At 35.0% G+C, this 15,958-nt stretch overlaps 1 protein-coding gene across 10 annotated transcripts in view; it reads right to left on the bottom strand.

The window, feature by feature from the left end:
* SLC44A5 (solute carrier family 44 member 5) overlaps positions 1 to 15,958 on the bottom strand; it is a 418,500-nt gene that overhangs the window by 24,113 nt on the left and 378,429 nt on the right. For all 10 annotated transcript variants that reach the window (XM_065520064.2, XM_074003606.1, XM_074003630.1 and 7 more), the window contains 4 exons: positions 12,464 to 12,587; positions 10,906 to 10,989; positions 7,858 to 7,970; positions 1,662 to 1,793 (listed from right to left, as the gene is read on the bottom strand). In XM_065520064.2, coding sequence (XP_065376136.1) covers positions 1,662 to 1,793; positions 7,858 to 7,970; positions 10,906 to 10,989; positions 12,464 to 12,587 — 453 coding nt within the window. The remainder of the gene's footprint in view (positions 1 to 1,661; positions 1,794 to 7,857; positions 7,971 to 10,905; positions 10,990 to 12,463; positions 12,588 to 15,958) is intronic.

Genomic DNA, 15,958 nt, shown 5'->3' with positions numbered 1-15,958 from the left:
AATCATTTAAATTCAGCAAAAATGATGAGGGTGCAATTCCCTGATCCTGATGAGGATGCCTGATTTTTGCAGTTAAAAAGTTATAAATGAAACAATTCTATAACGTATTTGGAAAAAAGATGTCAGTGAAGGATATTAGTCTGCATGAGAGCTAGAAATGAGAAGCCAAACAGTAAGAAGTTGGAGTTTGATCGAGTGTTTTTTTTTTTTTTTTTTTAAGAGAAAAACTAAATGTGGTGGATAAGGAATCTGGGAGGGACATCTGTGCTGCTCAGCTAGGTCATCAAGGTTGGCATCGTCTGAGGAAAGCATCTCCCACTGCCGTCTGAGCCCCTTTGCTAAAATAGCTTCTGATTGGTAACTTGCTTTCCAGGTGCTCTGATCCCAGGAAGGTAGTGTCCTATATGGAAAATATCTGCACTTTGGTCACCAGGAGACTATCCTAATGATGTAAACAAATATAGGGTGCTTTGGTGACTTAACATGAGCTTGTCCTTGAAAGCCTGAGGATCCTCAAATGAAGTGGCAAAGTCAGGTTTTCAAATTGGTGGGAATGGGACCCATGCCTGGAATCATGATGCCCCACTGAGATATTGCTCCCTTCTGAGGTTCTTTCTGGGCTTCTTACCAGGCTGCCTTGAATGTGTCTCGTCTGGCTCTCTAACTTCCAGAATATAAAGATGATTTTTTTAAAAAACAACATGTAGTCAGAGATTATTTTGAAAATCTTGATTAAAGAACACGAATCTTACAAGGAGCATTGTAATAACACCATTCTAGGAATATAAGATTAAAACCATCTCTGAAATCATCCTGCTTAAAAAATTTTATTACATTTAAATAAATATTTAAATTTGTTAATATTAAAAAATATCCTTAAGAAATTAAAAACCTTGAAGAAACACTTCAAAAATGTAAATTTATTTTCAGATATTTATTACTCATAATTCCTGTAAATGGTTTAAATGTTTTGTTACGAAAAAATGGTTGTTTGTTTTTCCTTTTCCTGTTTCTTTTTTAAAAACAAGTTTGAGGCTGGGCACAGTGGCTCATGCCAGCATGTTAGAAGGCTGAGGTGGGAGGATCACTTGAGCCCAGAGATTCAAGACCAGCCTAGGCAACCTAGGGAGACCCCATCTCTACAAAAAAATTAAAAAATTAGCTAGGCATGGTGGCACACATCTGTGGTCCTAGCTACCTGGGAGGCTGAGGTGGTAGAATTGCTTGGGTTTGGGAGGTCAAGGGTGAAGTTAGCCATGATTGTGCCACTGCACTCCAGCCTGGGTGATAGAGCAAGATCGTATCTCAGAAAATTAAATAAATAAATAAATAAATAAGTTAGAAAAATCAAACATTTGTTTCTTTTTAAACATCTTTCTTAGATATCCAGTTAATGCCTCTGAATGTCTACAACTAAACCATTTTAATTTGAAGGCAAATGTCTTGAGGTCCTTGTAAGGAAGTGTTTTTTTAGATTATACAATAAATTTTCCTCAATGACTTTTCCACTTACTATAGTTGGAGGATTATAGACACATTACCTTTTAAAACACTAGTGATAAATACATTTAACAGGTTATACCAACCCAAGTTTTCCTTTAGACAAAAAGATGTTTTGTCATTATTACAATTTTAATGAAACCAGTTTTTAAAATACTCACTCAATGTGAACCATGTTTGTTGCAGTTCAAAGTACATGCTTATGTTAGTCTGAATCCCGATGTCATAGACAGTTAATACAGAACGTGGGTGTTCCTGAAGATTGGTGTACTGTTGGTAACAGTGCCATATTCCTTGAAAAAGAAAGAAAAACAGAATAATATAAAATATGATTTTCTGAAATAGGAGCTATATGTGCTCATCATACATATCTACATGAAACTGATCAGCATGTAATTTCTGCAAAGGCAAGACACATATTTACACAGCAAATATTTTATTTGAATCCAACAGTCTAAATGTGCTACTATATTTGATATAAATGTTTTCAGTATTTGTCTTGATAATTATGGAAACATCTGGCTTTAAATGTCCTTTTGACTAGAAATGGCCTTAATGTCCATCAGTAGGACATCATGATGTATTTGTTCAGTAGAAAGATGCATTGAAAACTCCCCTTAAGGTTTATACCCAATACTAATTTATTATTATCCACTTATTTATTTATCCTTGCAATTCTATGATTTTTGAGGTTATTTTAATAGATACAACAAGTTTAGTGAACTTAATCATTTTTATTCATAACACTGTCATTCTAAAATTTTGTCTGATATTATTGTCTTCTTCCACTTTCTTTTGTTATTGATTGTTAGTATATTCTTTCCATCCCTTCACTTGCAAATGTTTTACTTCCCTATATGTTTTATAACTTTTATAAATAATATATAGCTCCAATTTGTATGTGTATATTTTAATCTGACCTGACAATCTCTGTATTCTAACTGGTGAGTTTAACATATTTATACTTTATATATTGATATATTTATATTTGTTTCTATGATTTTGCCTTTTGTATTCTACTTTGTGTCTGTACTTCTTTTCTTCCAATTCTTGTATTTTAAAATTGATGATTTTTTGTTTGTTTACTTATATTCCATCTTTCTTCTCTACTGGTTTTGAGCAATTTACTCTATTTTTATAATAAGTTACCTTGAAAATCTGTTCTTTTTTTTTTTTTAATGAGCCTAGAGTCAATATGTTAACAAGGAAATACAAGACCTTAGTTACTCAATAATCAATCACTCTATTTCTCCATAATTTTGTTACGTACATTTTAAATAAATTAGTTAGCATGTATGTAAAGCTAAACAAATTTTACCTGCATAAAATAATAATTCTAGTGTCCAATGTCTAAAGCAATTATTATTTTATGCAGGCAAAGTTTTTTTAGCTTTACCTACATGCTTACTAATTTATTTTCTTTGTTCACTGTCTTTTCTTACATCTCATATATTTCTGTGGAATCATTCTCCTTCTTCTCACTCTCTCTCATAGCTGCATTCAAACCATCAGGAAATACAGCTATTATACAAATAAAAGCATGTATGGCCACCCTCAAGAGTTTCCCTCATTTGGCATATACATTTCTGCAATCATCTCATTACTGGTCTCATTGCTTCTACTCCTGCCTCACCACAGTCTATTCTCAACACAGGGACTAGATCAATCATTATATCTCATCTCTCTGCTACCCAAAGCCCTACATTGCCTCCCTGTTTCATTCAGAGTAAAAGCCTAGGTTTTATAATAATCTGTAAGGCTAGTCCCCTTCATAAATTTTATGACCTCTTCTCCCACTATTTTTTCCTTTACTTAGTATACCCATCCACACCAGGCTCCCAGCCATTTCTTCAACACACTCTGATCTTATAGGGCCTTTGCTCTAGCTGCACCCACTGTCTGGAACTTCTTCTTCATCTTGACCGTCTAACTCCATTGCTTCCAAGTGTTTTCTTATTTTCCCCAAAAAACCCCTCCTACTAATACCGCCATTTTCACTCCTTGCCCTACCATGGCACTCTCAATCTCCCCTTACCTGCTCTATCTTTTCTTTTTTCCATAGCAATAACTACCTTCTAATACATATATTACTTAGGCTATGAGCATCATGAGAGTAAGACCCTTTGTTCCTTTACTGTTGTACATCAAGAGTCTAAAATAGTGTCTGTACACAGCAGCTGTTCAATTGATATTTGTTGAATAAACAGAATAACGTATGACTAGATATGGATTTATCTTCCTTTACTCTCCTTAGTATAATGAGGGCTTCCTATATCTATGGATCCATGGTTTCATCAGTTCTGGCAAATTCTTAGTCAAGAGCTTTCAAACATGGTTGATATATGTTAGGCCCTTCTCAACCTATTTTCTATTTCTTTGAACCACACAATTATATTTTTGTCCCCTTGTCACATTCTGCTATATTTTTGATAATTACTTCAGATTCATATTTCAGTTCATTAATTCTCTATTTTGCTGTTTAGCTTATCAATTTGTTTTTAATATAACATTTTTATTTTGAAAAGTTCTATATGACTCATCTTCATGTATGCCTGGACATTTTTGTTGATTTTTATTTTTGTTGTCCAAGCTTCGAATAAATGATACTCCATGTCCATGAATGAATGAATTCACTTTTTTTTTTTTCTGAGACAGAGTCTCGCTCTGTCACCCAGGCCGGAGTGCAGTGGCACAATCTCAGCTCACTGCAACCTCCGCCTCCTGAGTTCAAGCGATTCTCATGCCTCAGCCTCCCGAGTAGCTGGGACTACAGGTGTGTGCCACCATGCCCAGCTAATTTTTGTATTTTTTTTAGTAGACACGGGGTTTCACCATGTTGGGCAGGATGGCCTCGATCTCTTGACCTCATGATCCACCTGCCTCAGCTTCCCAAAGTGCTGGGATTACAGGTGTGAGCCACTGCGTCCGGCTGTGATTCTATCTTCAATTCTTTAAACATTTCATGCATGGTTATTTCATGTTCTCTCTCTCTCTCTCTCTCTCTCTCTCTTTCTTTTTTTCGAAACAGAGTCTTATTCTGTTGCCCAGGCTGGAGTGCAGTGGCATGATCTTGGTTCACTGCAACCTCCTCCTCCCAGGTTCAAGCAATTCTTCCACCTCAGTCTCCCAAGTAGCTGGGACTACAGGTGTGCACCACCATGCCCGAGTAATTTTTATACTTTTAGTAGACACAGGTTTTCACCATGTTAGCCAGGCTGGTCTCCCACTCCTCACCTCAAGTGATTGGCCCCCTCGGCCTCCCACAGTGCTGGGATTATAGGAGTGAACCACTGCACCTGGCTACATGTTCTATATCTATTAATTCCCATATCTAAATTCTTGGAGACCTCAATCTCATGTTTATAGTATCCACTGATTTTCACACAGAACTGTTTTCTTGCAGGTCAGGTAGTCTCGGACTTTGTTGATCTGAATCTGTGAAAACCTGGTGACATTAATTGAGGAAACTTTCATCTAGAGGAGATTTACATTTGTTTATTTTGGCAGTCAAAGGGTACTTACAAACTAGGGTCACTTTAGACATTTCTAGGATCCCAGGCTTACTCCAGGAGTTTCAGGTGTGATGCCCTGTTCTGCTGCCAACTCAGGTCTAAGTCTCCTGATCCCAGCACTGCTATGGGTTACCCAGTGTTTCACCTGTGCTTCCTGCTTGGTTCCCCACTTTGATTTTAGCTCATGAGTTATTTTTTTCTTTGGAGGAGATTTCCTTTATTTCCTAACGTTTATCAAAACAATGTATTATATAAAACAATACAGTGCAATACTCTTTTTAATGTCATGATTTCATAGCAAGAAGGCCCTTCAGACAATTTAGTTTCCTCCTATGTGAAAGTCTAGACAATATTTTCCAATTTCTCTTTCTTTGCTTTCTCTCTCTTGTCCTAGATTTTTTAAAATTATGATCTCTGGGCTTCAAGTCCTCTTTCCTCAGTAATATTCCTGAATAACAACAATATCAGCAACAACAAAAATAGACACTATTTATTGAACATTTACTATATGCTAGCAAAATCTAAGTACTTTATAAGCATTATTTTGTTTAGTAGTCACAGATTCCTGTTATATGATTGAGAAACCTTTGGATTAAAGAAACTATGCTTGCAGAGGATCATACAGTTCATATGTGATGAATGTGGGATTGTGCCTTTTTCATACCTTAAATACATGCTCATAACCAAAGTGTTTTATGTCTTCTCCTGTATACCTCTTAACCTGTTCTGGCCAATGAGAATTGTTCCATTGCTGTTCATAAACATCTGCCCACAAGTAGTCTGGCTTTTTCTCTGCTCAGTATGACACATTCACATTGTTATTTGCTCTGGTAAATGGGCTGCTGTCAGTAGGAAATTTCAGTAGAAAAAATTGGTTTCTCATGATATGTAGAAAGTCAATTGTCCAGGATAGTAGCAGAGGTCAGTTACATATAGTCTTATTTTCTGACACTCCTCAACCTAACTGGATATTTCCTCCCTCAATAAATACCATCAAGCTTACTTCCCACACCATTAATTTTTGGGTTAGTACTATCTAGGGAGTCAATAGGGAGCGGAAATTGGTTGTTTTACCTGCACTTTTTTATATGTTGACCATCTTTCTCCTTTTTGCCATTGTCAAAATTGCACTACAGCCAATCTCAGATTTTTCTTGCTGCTTAAGACATCAGTTAAGTCAATAGCAGACTTTACTGCCCTTTCCTTCCTGATGACAATACAAGAATGATTGACTCACAAGCCCAGACTCTCCAGTGGCAAAGGGCAGAGATTGTTTTAAGCTCTAAGCAGGAACACAAAAACAAGACATTTAAACGACTTTTTTTTTTTTTTTTTTCAGTTTCTGATTAGAGGATGGAGGTTCTTGTGTTCCTCAACCAGACTGATCCGCCTCTTATTTGTTACCTGGCTATGTTCAACAAGAAGCCCAGGTGGGATTCAAGAGGAGCTGTACAGCAGGAGCAGATAGGGAACACCTGAGAAGACCAAATGATTTACTAAAAACTCATTGGAGATAATGAGGAGGGTAATAACAATAACCCAATGCATACTGATTGTCCGCTGTGTTCCAGGTACTGCTCTGAGAGCTTTATATTCATTGTCTCATTTAATCCTTAAGATCCTCTGAGATGACGATACCATTATTGTGCTGATGTTATAGATGAGAATACAGGGTCTTTTAACCACCAACAGACTTCCCAAGTTACCCAGTTGTATGTTATGGAGCTGGATTAGAACACAGGCTAACTACACAACCTGCAGATTCAACTGCATTCTTATATATGTATAGCTCTTCTTCATTGAATGACAGAAATAAGAGATTGTTATTTTTGATGTTTACTACCATAAAACTGTTGTCAGTCCAAATGGTGCCATAGCGGAAATCATTCTTTTAAATAGAAACACCTCAAACAGTCATATAATATATAGGCTCATACCTTTTTTAGAAGAATGAAAGGAAGCTGCCACAGGTGGTATATACTGTTCCACGTGAGACACTTTAATTCATATATAGAGCTCACATTATACCTGATATGTATTGTTTTGGGGAGATCAAGTTTGTGATTAGATTTCAACCTTGATTTTAAAAATTGTATTTGTATAAGTTTGTGAGGTACACATGTAATTGTGTTATATGGGTATACTGCATAGTGGCTTTTAGTGTATTCATCACCTGAATGGCATGCATTGTATCCATTAAATAATTTTTCATTATCCACACCCTTCCAGTCCTCAACCCTTCCACGTTCCCATTGTCTATTACTCCACACTCTACGTCCATATGTACTCATTATTTATCTCCCGCACATCATTTAGCTCCCACAGACAGTACTGTCCTTCTCCATACAATAGTGTAATTCAGAATACTTGCCTCTAGAGGGCAATGCTTCATTATGGAGTACCAATTATTAACCGTGTGACATAACCTGGATTAAACATACCAAGTTGAAAGAGAAAAATAGATCACACTTTCGTAACTTTGCAGACCTGGCCTTTGATCGGATAGAAACATTAAAGAAATAAAAGAAGTTGTCTGAAATGTTTTTCATTAATCTAAAAGGATTTCTTTTTACCTCCTTCTTAGTATCCATGAGGCAGGAGACTAAAGGCTGGTAGGAAAAAGAGTAAAACGTTCTGACAGCATTTTTTTCCCCCAAAGATACAGGAAGAAAAAGTTACAGACAATATATGCAAAATGAAATATTTTTTCTAAGTTTAAAGCTTTCTTGAGGGTAAAGAATAATTAGATCCACTGAAAACAAATGCTTTCTGGTAATTGATAACAGCAATTGAAAATAAAAGGATTATTCTGATATTTGGCAATTTGAAGAGGCGCGATACCTACCATAACCGATAATTCCAATCACACCGATCATGAAGACCCAGAAGAGGCATCCAGCTATGAACCTCAGAAGTATCAAAAATATCCAACTAAGGACCATGGCGATCATCAGGCCACTAGAAAAAACCCACAACAAACACAGTGGTCAAGTGTGCTAAACATAACATATTACAAACATCAAGACAAAACTTTTTTTCTATTCAAAATTATTCTCAAATTCTTTTATTTTACCTGGCTATAGAAACATTAATAATGTTAAAAAGCATAAACAATGATTTCCATTAAGACTTTCATATGAAAGAATAGGACCATCAGAGACTTTATACAGAACTCATCTTTTTGTACCTGGGTAAACTGAAGTCTAGTATCGGTCATTGTTCAAGGAAAAATACAATTTCTCCAACCTACAATTTTTATTTATTAGCGACAGTTGCCATGTCTTATTTTTTCCCTTCCTACCTATCTACTAGGTCATAAATTGTAAAATATATTCATGATGAATTTGTTCTGTTCCATTTACTTAGTGACTGGTGTAATATGGCTATCTAGAAGTAAGAGAATCATTTTGGGGCAGAAAGATAAGAAAAATAACTGGCCATCCCCGGAGCCCATGATGCTGTAGTCATTATCACTATGGTCTAATTATCTCTAGGAGTTTGTGATGCCTTACATCATGCAGACATCTATTCCAGGTCCCCAGTGATCTGTGGGCCCTTATTTGGAACCGTGATAAGGCTTCTGCGTCTCCAGGGAGATGTGACTTTATCAAGCAATTAGCAACATGACTATTTTCCGTCAGTTTTAATTTCTTCTTAGAGCTTGACTGAACTACTAGAGAAGCTTCTTTTCCTCCCATATACCCACATTAAGGTCACATTGGAGTCTTCTGATGTAATTTCCTCAAAGAGAATTCATTAAGATCAGAAAGTTGGCTGACTCTTCTATTAAGAATTGATATGTCTGGTGCTATCTGTAAGTTTCCAAACATAGCAACAGACAGAGCATGGTATATTTATTAGGTTATTGTCTCAAGTGTTATCTTTTTATTATAAAAAAATCTCAATAATTACTGTTACTGGATAGATGGCAACACAGTATTGAAGTATCAAGGTCTTGCAAAGCCTATGCTTTTAACTTTAGAAGTCATTCCCTCTTAAAATCATGGATACTTTAATGCTTAAACATTCAATATGGTTGAAAGATTATTCCATGGCATAGCCCAAAGGAAGTATTCAGAAATGTCAGAGGAAACAAAACAAAAAATAAAGCTGTTTATTCTATGTGTTTTAAATTTGTACATAAAAATTATAACCAAATACACTAGATACAAGTATATCAATACTTTAGATTTATATTTATAAAAATAAGCAAGAGCAGAAGAATTGAAAATAAAGGGAGATGTTCATGTTTTACTCTTATGAATAGTGCCTGGGTAGACAGGGTTTCAGTGTGTGTTTTGGGGGTGAGGTAGGCAAGATAATCTATCATAATGTACACTTGTTCAGGTAGGTATGAAAAAGCCAAATGAAGAAGAAGCATGTAAATTATCTAGTGACATTTGGGTCTGACAATAGGGGAATCAATTTAAATACTGTCAAGAATAGACTGCAATCTAAGCTGGAGATAGATCCTAGCATACTAAAATTAATTACTGTAATTGTTTAGGACAAAGCATCAAAATGAGTAAAGTCTCATAATAAGATCTAATTTTACAGCTCTAAACACCACACACTAGTATCTCACACAAAATACAACTTAGACTTTATTATGCATCATATAGTTACATGCATCTATCTTGCTCCACTAGTGTTTTTATTACTGTTTCCTGAACCACATTTTTTTTTGTGCGTCTACTATACGTTCAAGGACTCATATAGAAGTTAGGAATACAAAGATGAGTTAGACATAGTTACCATTGTAAGTTCATACTTTATCAGAGGGAAAGGGCAAGGTAAATAAAACACAGAATGGTAGGTGCTATATGGAAGATGAGTATGTGTATTTATAGGTGTGTAAACACACACGTACACACAACGATGGATATGAGGAACACATAGGAAGAAGTAAGTAATTACATCTGGGGAAGATAATAAAGGTTATAAATGATACTAAAGCTGATTTTTAAAAATGAGGTGCAGTTGCCCAGGACTCAATACCAGGAAAGGAAACAGAATGTGGAAATTTACAGGATTTGATAGTCTAGGGATGGGCATGTTATTTGATATATTTAGATTATAGTGTTAACCAAGAAACATGGGTGGAGATGAATCTGAGAAACTAAGTTGGGCTAGGTTTTAAAGGGCCTTAGAAGTAACTGGAAAAGTTTTAATTTTAGTCTTTGACCATTAGGGAACCATGGAAGCTTTTAAGCACTAGAGGATGACAAAAGAGCCAGACAGTAATGACAGTCTTAAATGGGTCACACATTTACCCATGCCAGTGCAGTGACTACATTTCCTTAACTTTTCTAGGAATGCAACTCTTATGCCTGAAAATGTTACATCTCCCCCTCCTTGTTGTCTGTACATCTATATTTATGTATCACATATGTAGCTATGTAGCTTCTCATAACTACAATGACTTCTGGTTATGATGAATACCAATCATTATGTGAAAGGGATGTGTTAAAAATAGGAACTACCCTTTTGAAGTCAAGGGAGGGACAAATTAGAAAAAAGAATCTGAGAAACCATCCTGCATCCACAGTAGCATGTGATGAGAAGCACATGAATATTACAGATACGGAAGTCCTGCAGATATTGCTCCATGTGACTTGAAGTACATGTTCATCAGTACTTTTATTAGTACTTTAGTGAATACAATTAAAATTTACATTCTGCTGACACTGGGCATATTTCCAAATATATTTTCCCTGTCTCACCTCATCTGAAAAATAAAATGGCAGGAACTGACATCTGAGTGAAATTTGTTATGCCACCAATACATTTATTTTATTCATGAATAAAAATAGAAAATTTGAAGAAAGAGTTCTACAAAGATAAAATCAGAATGGGACTGCAGAAGAAACATCTATGTGTTTTCATCACTTACATGAGAATCCAATACCAAGTTGTTGCATAGTCTTCAAACACTTTCAATCCAAGTGACTTTGCATCAAGAAGTTTATTGATACCACTGCATTGAAAGAAGGAAAAAAAATCAATTATTTTTTGATGACCACTAAACAGAAATGTTCTTTTTATGATAAAAGGGATTCTACAAGGTGCTGTTGAAAGCATGTTTTCAGAAACCATCTATCAGTAGTGACTCTTTTCCTAGCCACAATAATACATAAAATGTCACTTCAGTAAACCTGCAAAGGTAGCTATAGCTGCACACAGAGAGAACATGGTTTTCAAGAATGGTGAACAAATCCTTTTCCACTGTATGCAACATTCCCTCAGTATTGCAGAAACCTCACTGTAAGAAATGAACTTAAATGATAAGATTAGCTTTTAACTTGAAAAACCCATAGTCAAGAATGAACATCATCCTTAATTCCCCTTCCTAATCCTGACAGTAAGGCGTGATGGAACACATACTAGAAATTTCACAATCATCAGTGTCCAATTTGATGAATTATCAAAGTGAACACATTTATGTAACTACAACATTGTCAACCCCTTCTTCATGTGCCCCAATTGCAAAACCTCTCCCTTCCTCTAAGTAACCACTATTCTTTTTGTGATAATAATTTCCTAAGTTTTCTTTTTCATTTTACTAATTATATATGCATCACAGGGAGATAAATTTAACTCTGCTTGTTTTTGACTTTTATATCAATGGAATCGTATTTGTATTATTATTTTGAGATTTCTTTTACACCAATTTATATTTCTGAAAATCGCGCATGCTGCTATTATATTCTAAATCTGCAGGAACTAACTATACTAATTATACTGCTAAAGTCTTTTAAGATAAATTTTTAGAATATCTTTATTTTTTATCTATAATTCAACAACTGAGCAAAGCAGTGATATACTGTGTACATTTATGTTTGTGCACATATGTGTATACGTGCACACAGGGAAATATATTTTCCAGTAACATGGAGCACCATGTGTGTAGAGCTGAGGGATGTGGGGAATTTACTGCAATATACTTAATACATAGAAATTTGATATGCCACCGATACACTTCTTTATGTCACACTTCAATACCTGTTGATAATGAAAGATTTAACCATTTTGAAAAGCATCATTATTCTTTCTTTCTTTTCTTTTCTTTTTTTTTTTTAAATCCCAGCTAGTCAGGAGACTGGGGAAGGAGAATTGCTTGAACCCAGAAGGTGGAGGTTGCAGTGAGCCAAGATATGGACCCACTGGTCTCCAGCCTGGGAGACAGAATAAAGCATCATTATTCTTTCTAAATGATTCTGGGTTCTCCCTTACATGCTCTTCTTAATGAATATGTATCAAGCTCTTTAATTCACAGTAACATGTATATTTCATATATACATATATTTATGTATATGTATATTTTTATATAGATATTTCATATATATATATATATTGACTTTTTACTATAACCCTTAACCTGATAGGAGCTTTAGTCTTGAGTGCTATAACAAAATGCATCAAACTGAAAATCAGAATGTAAACACACATACTTCGCAGCATCCCTGAGTTCGATAACACTTCTTGTCCCTCCATTTCCATCTTGAAACACGATCTGACTTCCTATTGTTAAAGTGCCATTTTTGGTAGAGAAGTCAGGGAAACATCTCTGGAGAACTGTAAAAATAAATTAAAATTATCGTAATCATTTTTCTGCTTCTTTCATGATGTCCTCCCTTTCTTAAGCTTCCTGTTGTATATAATCAAATGCTTGCTAGGCATGCAAATTTCTCAATATAGATAGCTCATTGCCTGTTACTTGATGATACGATTTCCTAATGGTCCTAAGACTAGAAAGCAAATATGATCACACTCTGAAACTACACTCTAAACTTGATTATTTTACACATGGTATATTCATCAAGTAGTCATAAATAAAATGCACATCAAAGATTTTAAAAGAGTAATGATGCGTATAATTCATGGCAGCACATTTTAGTAGAAAGGCCACATTAACTTGTATGACTGGATGAGTTTAGTTTTACTATTAAAAATATGTATTAGGAACTACTTGAGTAAAACTTTGAAAATTGGGGATCAGTGAATAATACCTTGGGAAATAAGAACCAACTCAAACTTTAGGCTACTAAAATAACTAAATTTTTGTTTGTGAATTCTTAACAATTTGTCTCCCAGCTTTTTCATTTACAACAGTTTTTTTAGTGGAGCTGAAAATGGAAATTCTGAAGCTATCAAAAGAGGCCTACACTTTGTAGACCAGTATGATTTCTAAGAAAAGTAAAATCACTGTTCAATCTTCTATGTTCTTATTTTGATTAGAGTCTTTGCCTCTTTACAAATTTATTTCTAAAAATATTTTAAAACCCCAATTTTAAAGGAAGAAGTAAGGAAAATCAGAAATGGATCATTTTCATATATTTTTTCTTATAAGAAGCATCACTGATTTGCATAGGTTCATATGTAGTTTAAACCTGAAAATACTAAAGCAGTTGAGCTGGGGAAAGAAGAAACAGATCTCTTTAAAGCCTTTCCCGACTTCCCTGGCTTAAAAGGAATTTTCTTGTCTGCTCACCTCTAGCTTCTGCTGCACTTAGGACACGGCTGATTCCTTTACCTACCCCACCTTTCTACTTCTCTTCCCTTCCTTTCTGTGGCAAATTTGACACAGTAGCCTTTACCAGCTGCTTCTATGCCCTCAGTTTAATCATAGTTTTGGCCCCACTACTTCGTGGAAATTATCCTCCCAGTGATCCCAGTGACCTCTGAATTGTCAAAACCTCCAGATATGTTTTAGTCTTCATCCTGCTTAGACCTGTTACCTAGCACAGGTCTTGGCACACAGTAGAAATAAGTCAATATTTGCTGAGGAATGAGTTAATTTTTTCGAGCCTTTGACATGGTAGATACTCCTTGGCATATTCAAACTCTCTTTTCTTGGCTTACATGGTCAGGTTCTCTCTCCTGTCCTCCCATATTTCTGTGCACTCTTTCCCTTTCTACTTCTTAAATAGAGTGTTCCTATCTAGAGGTTCCCTTGACCTTGTTTCATGTATTTTTTTCTGGATAATCTCATCCAATCTGTTAGTTTTCATTACTAAATATGTTCATTACATATTTGGAAAGTGGAAAAATATTTAAAAAATATAGAACTATACATAGTCCTTCCACCTACAGTGAACTATATTAAGATTTTGGGGAATTTCTTTCCAGTCTTTCTTCTACAATAAATATTTTTTGAGAGTCAAAATCATACAGGACATGCAGTATTTTCCCTTCTTTGTTTTAATCTTACTTATTTCCTTTTATGAACTCTTTAATGAACAAATTTTATTATCTGCATACTATTCCATTGAGTGCTATTTAATCTTACATTAGGAGGAACACAAATTGATTGCAACATTTAATGTCTTTCTCACTAGACTATGAAGGACTACGTCTTATTCATTTTTGTATCCCCAGTGTACACTTTATCTTGTGTGACTTAGCCAAACTGTACTTGTAAGGGCAGGGACTATGTCTTATACTTTTATACCTATTATATCTTTTGTTACTAATGATTTATTTTTATCCTTTTGCATAAAAATTTATAACATTGATTTTGGGTGTGGACATTTGTTGCTAAGAGCTTCCTGGTAAGTGCTGTTGCCATGGGACCTACATCTTTGCTTCAAGGTCTTTTATGACTCAGCAAAGAGTGATGGAAGTGTGTAAGACATGTTTGGTGGTAGCTACTTCAGTGGGTATTTGACTATCTACTCAAACTAATGACTAATGCCCTTCTTCCATTTTAAGAGAAATAAATACATTGTAGAAAAGTGAATAAATAGAAAAAAGAAAGAAGAGAGAAATTTCCCACGGTTTTGCCAGTCCCAAAACGACTACTTAATGTTTTGGTATACTTCTTTCCAATCTTTTTCTTTGAAGAGGTTTTTTTGTTGTTGTTTATTTGTTTGTCTTAATTTATACATGTTTATCATTATAAGGCTTGTAACAGTTTGAATTTTATTTAACATTATAACATACACATGCATGTTATTCCAATAGTTATATTTAATAATTATAAAATATTTCATTTAGTGAATACATTATAATTTAAGTATTCTCTTGGTCTTGGATAGTAGAGTATTTCTTTCTTTTTTCTTTTTCTTTTTTTTGACACTTTAAATGTGATGGACAGTTTAATGTAAAGCTTTTTTTGTAATTAGGATTATATCCATGAGAAAGAAAACTCAGTGATTATTTCGTTTTGTTCGTTTCCTTTTTATTTTTTTAGAGACAGCGTTTCACTCTGTTGCCAAGGGTGTGTACAGTGGTACAATCATAGCTAACTACAGGCTTCAACTCCTGGGCTCAAGTGATTCTCCCGCCTTGACCTCCCAAGTAGCTGGGACTACAAGTGCACATTGCCGTGTCTCACTAATTTATTTTTCAAATTTTTGTAGAGACAGGGTTTCACTATGTTGCTGAGGTTGGTCTCAAACTCAAGCAATCCTCCCACCATGGCCTCCCAAAGTGCTGGGATTACAGGCATGAGCCCCTATGCCTGGCCTCATTTTGTCCAGAGTATTACTTTAAATAAAGTTTATAATTTTAAACAAATAAAATATTGACTAATTCCAAATATATATAAATGTTTCAAGTGATAAAAACAAGTATATGTCCTCCCCCTACTCCTCAGGCAATTTCTGAACAAAGTTTTCAGCTAAAATCAGGAGTGGGTGTATATGAGCGTATCTGTGTGTGTGTTTACGCGTGCTTCCAAAGCACCAAATGATCAATCCGACTGAGCTTGCAACTTTCAATCTTTTTCTTGTATGTTTATAAAGGAAAATTTAAAAAATCACAGAATTCCAGCGAAAATGTACTTGGCTGGAGCCAAGAGATGAGTTCTACTTTTGACTTTCCTGCTAATCAACTCTGGGACTTTAGGCCAGTCAGAGGACCATTCTTGGCCTCAATCTCATCAATTGTGAAATATGGTAACTTAATTAAGTAGCATTTTGGTAGATTCTGTGTTTCTAAGGTAA

This window comes from Macaca fascicularis, chromosome 1 (genome assembly GCF_037993035.2).
Source record: "Macaca fascicularis isolate 582-1 chromosome 1, T2T-MFA8v1.1".
Lineage (NCBI taxonomy): Eukaryota > Metazoa > Chordata > Mammalia > Primates > Cercopithecidae > Macaca > Macaca fascicularis.
This window is presented reverse-complemented; position numbering and strand designations above follow the sequence as displayed.